This window comes from Hydra vulgaris, chromosome 14, assembly GCF_038396675.1.
Source record: "Hydra vulgaris chromosome 14, alternate assembly HydraT2T_AEP".
NCBI lineage: Eukaryota > Metazoa > Cnidaria > Hydrozoa > Anthoathecata > Hydridae > Hydra > Hydra vulgaris.
In genome coordinates this window covers 34,437,188-34,446,722 of record NC_088933.1, presented here as the reverse complement: position 1 = coordinate 34,446,722, position 9,535 = coordinate 34,437,188, and the positions used below count along the sequence as shown (strand labels likewise).

General features: G+C 33.2%; 2 protein-coding genes across 2 annotated transcripts; both read right to left on the bottom strand.

Moving 5' to 3' along the window:
* Positions 1-6,565: 6,565 nt before the first annotated feature.
* On the bottom strand, positions 6,566-7,054 carry LOC136091080 (zinc finger MYM-type protein 1-like). Its single transcript, XM_065818064.1, has one exon. It carries the CDS (start codon positions 7,052-7,054, stop codon positions 6,566-6,568), a length of 489 nt encoding a protein of 162 aa, XP_065674136.1.
* A 1,069-nt stretch (positions 7,055-8,123) lies between these two features.
* On the bottom strand, positions 8,124-8,663 carry LOC136091079 (zinc finger MYM-type protein 5-like). Its single transcript, XM_065818063.1, has one exon. The coding sequence runs from the start codon at positions 8,661-8,663 to the stop codon at positions 8,124-8,126; it is 540 nt and encodes a 179-aa protein (XP_065674135.1).
* Positions 8,664-9,535: the final 872 nt, after the last annotated feature.

Genomic DNA, 9,535 nt, shown 5'->3' with positions numbered 1-9,535 from the left:
TTATCACCTAAAAGTATTTTTTTAAACAATCCTAGATATATTTGATTGGATCTGATGGGCCAGTATCAACCCAATATTCGTTGTTCTGCTTTTACAATTCTTTATTGAACCGTTTATGGATTTTATTGTGGCTACCTAGCTCAGGCAATTTTATAAAGGCTCGGCTATGGCCCTGTAACGGCGATCCAAGAACGGAACTTTATCGGCCCGTTAATCAATTCGCTGGCATAGGCTAGCCATTATAGCACCATTAAATCTTTGCTGTTCGGGGAGCTGCCAAACAAAACTTGGAATGATTGTGCAAATCAACTTAGAAATATATTTAAAAACAAGCTGGGAATCTTTGAGGACATAACTATTAAATGACCTCATTGCGTTGGGAAAGTAAAGGGCAATACATCTTCAAGAACAATAATTGTTAAACTATTAGAGTTTCTAAGTAAAAATAAAGCTTTAACATTAGCGAAAAAACTCAGAAGCACAGGGATATTCATCAACGAAAATTACGCGAATGAAACACTGGAAATAAGGAAAAAAGCTATAGGAAGATGTGAAAAGATTTCGCAAAGAAGGTAAATACGCTATTATTAAATATGATAAAATATTCGTTAAAGAATTTCAAAAATAAAGAAATCAGCAAGATGTAAAGCCGCAATCTGTGTAATTAAAAAGATATTAAACTGACAATTGACTTTAAGCCCATTACTCCAAAAATTTTAAAACCACAAATAATATATTTCGTCATAACTTTTTTCACGCGGTTAAAAAATATCTAACGAAAAATGTTGTAATACAGAATATTTTGATATTGATACTTTTAAAACCCAATTTAAATCATGTAAAGATGATTTTTCGGCCATACACATAAATATGAGAAGTATTAACTTAAATATTGACAAATTAAAAATTTCCTTTTAGAATGTAATTATTTATTTATCATGATGTGTCTTACAGACACATGACATATGACGATTTTGCGGAAACATGGCGTACTGACGGTTTGACAATTTTCACAAACAAACTCAAATTTTCATATTTCTAACTACAGTGAAAAAAAAAAAGTGAAAAAAAATTATTTTGCATAGGAGACTTGAACATAGACTGTTTAAAATACATTGAACATGACAACACAAAAACCTTCTTTGATAATTTGTTTCAGCACGGTATAATCTCATTAATAAATGAACCTACACGAGTCACTTCAACCCCAATTACTGCTATAGATATACTAACAAACTCATTTTTAGATGCATCTCATAAAACAGGAATTTTTAAAAAAGACAATACAGATCAGTTTTTGATTTCTTAAATACACAATAAACAATACTCAACCTCATTAAAAATGAATTTATCTTCCATATTCGAGTTTAAAAAATCTATTTCAAAAACAAATCGGTCTACTGTTTATGTTTAATACCACCAAGGGCTTACAAATACTGTCTTTAGCACATTTATTAACATTTTCCTTGAACAATACAATAATCACTTTCCACTTACAGACAAAAAGAAAAAAAAAAAGTACTTGAACTGTTCATGGATGACAAAAGGAATAAAACAAACTTCTAAGAAAAAATAAAAAATCTACAAGTATTTTTTTAAACATTTTTGCTTCCAACAAGGCTGCAAGCAGCCACTAATTAAAGTTGGAAGTTACTGAAAGGAATAAGATGAAGATTGTAGAGCAAGATAAAGATTGACGGACGACTTCAGGGATTACAAATTATATGAATCAGGAAGGCAAGTTGAAGGAAAAGAATTCCAAAGAGCTGATGTTCGTGGAAAAAAACTAGACGAATAAGCGTTTTTGGAGCACTTAGGAACAGTTACATAAAAAGGATGACACTTAATTGAATGACAAGTAACACGAGAATAAAATTTAGTAGATGGCACAGGAGACGCTAGCTCTTGAGAGCAGTGCCCATTATAGTATTTGAAAAAAAGAGAAAGAGAAGCAACATTACGACGATGTGATAATGGTTAGAGGTTGGATGCAAGAGCAGGTCTAACTATGTTTACAATGCGTTTTTGCACCTTGTCTAAAAGAGAAAGGGCATCATTAGAAGAACCGCCCCAGATATGGCAACAGTATTCCATGCAAGGCCGGATTTGAGATTTATAGAGAATCCAAAGTAAGAAAGTGACGAGCTCGATAAAGAGATGCAACCTTAGCAGATGCTAATTTTGCAACTGATTTGATGCATAGTTTCCAAGAAAGATTGGAAGTAAGAGTTAACCTAGAATATGAAGAGTGGATGACTCATAGAGTACATCACCGTTCATAAATATAAGAAGATCGAAATTATTGCGATAACGATTTGTTGAAAATAATTTAGTTTTATCTGAATTAAAGTTCACCAGCCAATGTGAGCCCCATGCTGTAGCAGAAGTGAAATCCTTTTCAAGATCAAATGCCCCCTCCAAGCAATCAGAGGGTGTTGGTTTCTTATCACGACAAGAATAAATGGGAGTATTATCAGCAAACAATGCCACCTTAGATGTGAGAATATCTGGAAGATCGTTAATGTGAATTAAAAAGAGTATAGGGCCAAGGAAACAACCTTGAGGAACCCCTGAAGTAACACTATAAGAAGAAGAGTGCTGTCCATCGAGGACAACTTTTATACTACGATTGGAAAGGAAGGCTTCAATGACCTTAAAGATGTTGCCGGATACACCATAAGAAGAAAGTTTATGGAGAAGACCAGCATGCCAAACTTTATCAAAAGCTTTTGAAATGTCAAGAACGATGGCCTTAACCTTTCCACCTTTATCTAATGCACGATAAAACCTATCAGTTATTACTGTTAGCAAATCAGCTGTAGAACAAAAAGATCGAAATCCATATTGATGGTCAGGAAGTAAGTTATTAGATTCAAGATGAGAAATTAAGTGTTTGTTAATTAAAGATTTAAAAACATGGCTTATGATAGGAAGAAGACTAATGGGACGGTAGTTAGACAAATCAGATCGCTCTCCAGAATTTTTGAAGATGGGGATAACAGATGCCGCTTTCAAGAAGGCTGGAAAACAAGCCTCTGAAAAGCACTTGTTAAATAGTTTTGAGAGTATAGACGACAGCTCCGGAGAACACTTCTGCAAGACAATAACAGGTATGTTGTCCGGACCACAAGTTGTAGAGGAGTCTAGACAGAAAATCACTTTAGATACAGAAGCTGGAGTGATATGAATGTCAAGCAATGGATCAACCTGTTTGTTGGCAATATCAGGTAGAACGCAACTAGTAGAATGAGGAGATGATATTGGTAAAAAGTTTTTAGCAAACAATTCAGCTTTGTCTTTAGGTGAGGTGACAAAGTCTGAACCATACAAGAGAGGTGAAATTAAAGATTTTCCCCTAATATTGATATTATTAAAGATTTTCCAGAAGTCACGAGAGCCTAATTTTTGAGGTGAGATACGAAATTTCATGACCTGAGAATAGCGGGTTTTGGTGTTACTTGAAACCTTTTTACAATTGTTTCTGGCAGTAATAAACAGACATCTGTTTTCTGGAAAAAATTTTTAATGATAAATATGGAAGTAACAGTTTTGATTGGCAATTGTAGCAGCACAGTGTGCAGAAAACCATGGAGGAGAGTGAGGCTTGACCTGAAATTTTAGAAAGGGAACAAAAGTTTCCACGCCAACCTTAATCCACGAAGTTATGTAAGAAGCACATTTTTCGACAGGAAGACAAAAGATTTCTACCCAAGGGCCATCACGAAGAAAATCACGGAAAGAATCCCAGTCAGCTTTACTGTAGTTGTAAGAGGTTTGATAATAGGGGGATTCAGGTGATGAAGAAGAATGAGATATTAGTTTTAGAGTGATCAAACTGTGATCAGAAGCACCTAAGGGTGAATGTGGAGAAACTAAGCACTGACTAGGATAAGAAAGATTTCAATATTTAAGATGTCAATATTTAAAAAATAAGAATCAAAAAATATTTACAATCAATAAAAATTTAAATAAAACCTAAAAAATTGTATTTTTCCAAACAAATACAAAAAAATAGTTGTATTATTAAAAAAATTGGGCTATTATAAACGAAATTATTGGTAAAACTAAATTAAAATTTGAAACTTTACCCTCCAGAATTGAGGAAATTGAATTTGAGTATACTGATAAAGGAATCTCCAAGAACTTTAACAATTAATTTGTAAATATTAAACCTAGCATCACAAATAAACCATTCGAACAAATCATTCAATAACTATTTTACTGACCATATTAGCTTACTTCCTAAAAATGATCTAAAGTTAGACGAACTCGAAAAAACAAAAAAATCATTAAAAATAAACCTCCAGGAATTGATGATATTTCCATCAATGTACTAATAGATATCTTACCATTTATAAAAGATCCTCCTTATAACATTTTTAACTCATCAATTTGAGCAGGAGTTGTCCCAGAAAAATAAAAATAGCAAAAATTTTACAAATTTTTAAAACTGGAGACACGACATCACTATCTAATGAAGGACCTATCTCAAATCTTTCAGTATTTTCCTAGCTTCTGAAACATGTAATCTACAATAGACTCTACAAATATTTAACAGAAAACAAAATTTTAAGTGAATTTTCGTACCATTTTCTAACAAATCATTCAACGAAAGCATGCATCATGTCCTCATGATCAACATCAGCTCGTCTATTGATAAAGGACAGTTTGTATTGGGAGTCTTATTGATCTCACAAAAGCTTTCAAATAGGTCAACGATAAAACTCTGATTGAAAAAATGAAAAAATATGATAAAAAAAAATTAAATGTTTCACGAGTTATTTAAATAATAGGCGACAATGTGTCATAATCTACAATATTTCTAATTCAAAGCTATTAAAAATAACGTGTTGTGCTCCACAGGGATTAATTCTTTCTATCTATTATTAAGTCATTCCTTTTAAACATTAAATTAATTTCCTAAAACCTCTACAAATTTTAATTGCAACATGTTTTTCGATAATACAAATCTGTTTTATTAATCTGTTCTTTTCATTTATAAACCTGTTTTTTTCATTGTCAAAAAGGTCATATATCGGTGACCTATTTGACAAAGTCAACCTTGAGCTTCAACTACTTAAAACATGGTTCAGTGCCAATTAATAAGTTATCAATAAACGTACAAAAATCAAAATAAATTTTATTCCACTCTAAGCACCAAAAAAAAAGCACTTCCATCAATTCTTCCCTCTCAAATTATCAATTTCAGCAATATTAAAAGAACCCAAAAAATTAAATTTCTTGAAGTTATAAACAAAAATGTTTTTTGGACAACCCACATAAAGGCCATCAACACTCTAATATCTAAATATCTTAGTTTACTTTTCAAAGCTAGACCATTTTTATCACAAAAAAACTAGAAAATTCTTTACTTTTCGTTTATACATAATCATTATCAAAATTAATGTCTCTTTATCGACGGCAAAAACATGCTTCTAGAATAATATATCATAAAAACACAGGCTAAACCTCTATTAAAAGAAATGAAAGCGCTAAATATTTATCAAAATAATATCTATGCTAATATACTATTTATACTAAATAACAAAATGTGACTAGTTTCTTCATGAGTTACAGACTTTCTTACAAACTTTCTTCATTTAATTGCCAATTATATTAACACAATAACACCTGGTAACTTTATCGTACCCCGAAAAAAAAAACTCTCAAATCTCTATCTCTTATTGCGGCCCCTATTTATATAACAAAGTAATTCCGAAATACACCTTAATTGCTCTTCCAGACAATATATTTTCTTTAAAATCAAAACTTAAAAATTTTGTTCTTAATATAGATAATTACAAAAAATTGTTCTTGCTCACATGATAAATCAAAATTTGAACTAAAACAATCTACAATATGAGAAAAGTCGGAAAGATTGTTGTTATATATTCTTTCCGATCTTGCGGGTTGCATTTATTACACAATCAAACTTGATATTAGCACTCAGCAGACATAATCATTCACTGATCGAATGTTTTGTCTACAAATATAATATAGATGATCATATATTTTCACCAATTTTGGATTTCATTTGTCGTAATATCTATCTCTGCATTCATGCTTACCCACCAAATAAAAATCATTTTATTATGCTAACACAAAAAGTACACAAACTAATTGTTTTAATTAGTAGGGTTTTTATATTTTTTGATTTTTAATTTGTTTTGTTTCTTGGGTTACTAATACTTTTTTCACAAATAGTTTGTTTGTCTTCTAGTTTATTTGTCTTACCTTGATAAATATGAAGATGTTTTTAGAAGTAATTAAATGCATTTTACAATGATTTTTATTTCCGCTTGAGGAAAAAACGCAATCTAACTTTTTGTTATAACTTTAACTAAATTATTCAGAAACATAAAGTTATCAACAGGGCCGCACCGAGCCAATTTTGCGCTTCGGGCAAGAAAAGAAAATTGCGCCCCCTCTTCCCCTCCCTTTCCCCCCCCCCCCCTCCTCAAAAAAAAAAATAAAGAAGAAAATTAAACGAAAAAAATAATTTATTGATCACAAAATTTATCACATCAAGTTATAAGTAAAATTTGTCATTAAGGTTGCACAAACTTTAGTTCAATGCCACTTTTCTGGCTTTTCTTGAGGCAAATTCACTAATGACATCATCAAAATCAATGTTGTTTGCCACTTCATTTTCAATTGAAATTATAGCCAAACTAGACAAACGTTCTTGGCCAATTGTTGACTTCATATAGTGTTTTATGAGCTTAGGTTTACTGAAACTTCTCTCACACGTAGCAACTGTGACTGGTATGGTGAGGAAGATGCGAATAGCAATTGTTGTGTTGGGATAAGCATCGGTCAAAGAATATTTATGAATGAGCTGCAAAGTGTCGATCGGGCTAGATTTTTCAAAGTTGTCCATCATTGCGGCAGCTTGATATTTAAAGCTTGCCATTTCTGACTGGATATCGGAAGAATCTAAATCTGCCTTGTCAATTTGAGATAGATTTGCAGCTTTTTTCTTGAGTTCATCCACTGAACTTTTAGAGAGTGAATGCCCACTGAGGTAGCCAAAATCAGAGGATACAGCAGACATTAGCCTCAAACCGCCACTCTATTTGTGTAATAATGCTGTCAAACACAAAGTTGCACTGAGATCCGAATTCTGTTTCTGCTGTGAGAAGGTGAGAGTCATCTTCAGCTTTATAAAGTGCTATTCGCTTCACTTTGTGCTTCCTCGTAATTGGAAAGCCACCATCAATTCCGCTCTGGTTAGCTTTTTCTGTGGCATCTTTAATAATATTGCCCACCCCAACATCTGAAAAATTCTGAATGAAAGCCTTCAAACATTTCATTTTTTTTTACGGCAATGTCAATTGAAATGGTTTTTGACTGAAGCAGTTTGTTTTCCCGGTCAATTAGAGAAAAAATTTGACACCAGAAATCCAACAAACACAAAAAACTGAAATCAATATGAATGAGATGTTCTTTTGCACTGCTAACTGTGACAGCATTTGTCATGGGGTTGTGGATAATCGATTCCAAAACTTGAAGAACATCTTTGATTTTTCTGTGCAATGGTGTAATTGCTTCTTTCGGTTAGACCATCTTGTGTCACTATTTCCCTTTAATGAGATGGTCAACGTTTTCATCAGTTTTTCCCATCTTGAGGTGAAGCTTGAAAAAAAGTTAAAGATGGCTTGAACCTTTCCAAAAAACGTAATCATGAGTGGGGAAACCTCAGCAGCATGAACACCAACAAGATTTAAAGTGTGAGCTGCGCATGGAACAAATCTTGCTGACTCATTAAGAGAATGGATGTGAGCTTTGACGCCATTGTATTTTCCAGACATATTGACTCCATTGTCATAGCCTTGGCCCCAGCAATCGGAAATGCTTAGACCATCCTTCTCCAATTTTTCACTTATCTCTGTTGCAAGACCTTTTCCGGTTTTTTGGTGAGATTCAATGAAGTCCAAGCTTTCTTTAATTGTGCAGGTTTCATCACTGATGCGGACATACCTAATGATCTGAGTCATTTGCTCTTTGTGGGAGGTATCTGGAGTGCATTCAAACAGAACAGAGTAGTATTTAGCTTCTTTGATGTTTGACAAAATTTCTTTCCTGACTTTCTGCCCAAGTAACTCAATCAGCTCATTTTGACTTTAAGGAGAAAAGTAGGATGTTGTGGTTTTTTTTACTTTAACGGACGCAATGTGTTCAGCTACTAAAGGATAATAATGGCTAACCAACTCAATTAAGCTCAGAAAAATGCCACCGTTTTGTTGACCAATGTCTTCTGTTGTTCCCCGAAGGGCAAGATTGTTCTTGGCACAGAAAAAAATTGCATCAACAATCACTTTTAAGATATCTCTCCGCTTTTTCATTTCTCCACTAATAACTCTCAACAGATCAGAATTCAGGGTCTTTCCTTCCTTGAGGTTTTTTTCAAGATTTTTCCAATCAGAATAGCATCTTTGGTGTTCATTGTTGTTTTCATGCTCAGGAATTCTTGGGTTTAGTTTTTTCCGGTCACAAAACCCTTTAGAAATTTCTGAGAAATTGTTGGTTTTTGTTGTTAAAAATAACAAACAGCAAAAACAAAATAAAGAATCTTTTTTATTGCTGTACTGCAGCCAAGTGCGAACAAATTTTTTACCATTGGGATGAATTTTTTCATACCATTTTGAGCTGAAGTGTCGCATTCTGTTGTCAAAATCACAGCGTGTTTGGGAAAAATTCTCTTCTGTCTTGCTCTAGCCTATGCTCAATCAAAAAGCATCTTGTTTTGTCCGTTATTTTTGGCCATGTTGCTGGATCCCTATGTTGAAAATTTTCTTCCGAGGCCACTGGAATTTCTGAGATTTCTGAATGAAGTTCATCCTCATCCATTTCAGCTGGGCCTGAAAGCTAGGCATTTTCATCTTCCCTGGTTAGTTCTGAATCAGTTGTGCAAAATTCTTCTTGACTTTGGCTGATGAAAATCTCCTCTTCAATTAATTCCAAATGATGATCTGAACTCAATTAAAGTCAATTATAGGATCTGTTGAATTGTCATTAATTTCAATACAAATATCCTCTGAAATATTTTGTTTCTCCACTGAGTTTGTTACCAACCACTTTTTGAAACAGTTTTGTAGTTTCTTGTCACTTTCTTGGCGCTGTTTTTTATTCTTCTTAAATTCAGCACCAGATAACTTTTGGGTTCGACTCATAATAGAATTATAATGCTCAAAAGTTATCAAAGGTATATTAGTGTTATAGGGCGCTTTTTTGTTCAGTATATGAGCTTTAATATTTAAGAGTTTGTGTCAAGAGGCGGAATTTTAATTAATTTTCTCATCAACAGCAGCAACGCCGTGAAAATTAGTTTCATAAACTGATTATTGTTTTTTTAATTTATTAAAGTTTGCGCCCTCCCAATTTTGGCGCCTCAGGCCGCGGCCCAGCCGGCCCCGCCCTTGGTACGGCTCTGGTTATCAAGCTTAAAGGAGCGCCGGAAAACCAAATTCTTTTTTTTTTTACTCCAAAAACTAAATATTTTAATGACTGACAATGTGCAATCTGCTTAGCTTTT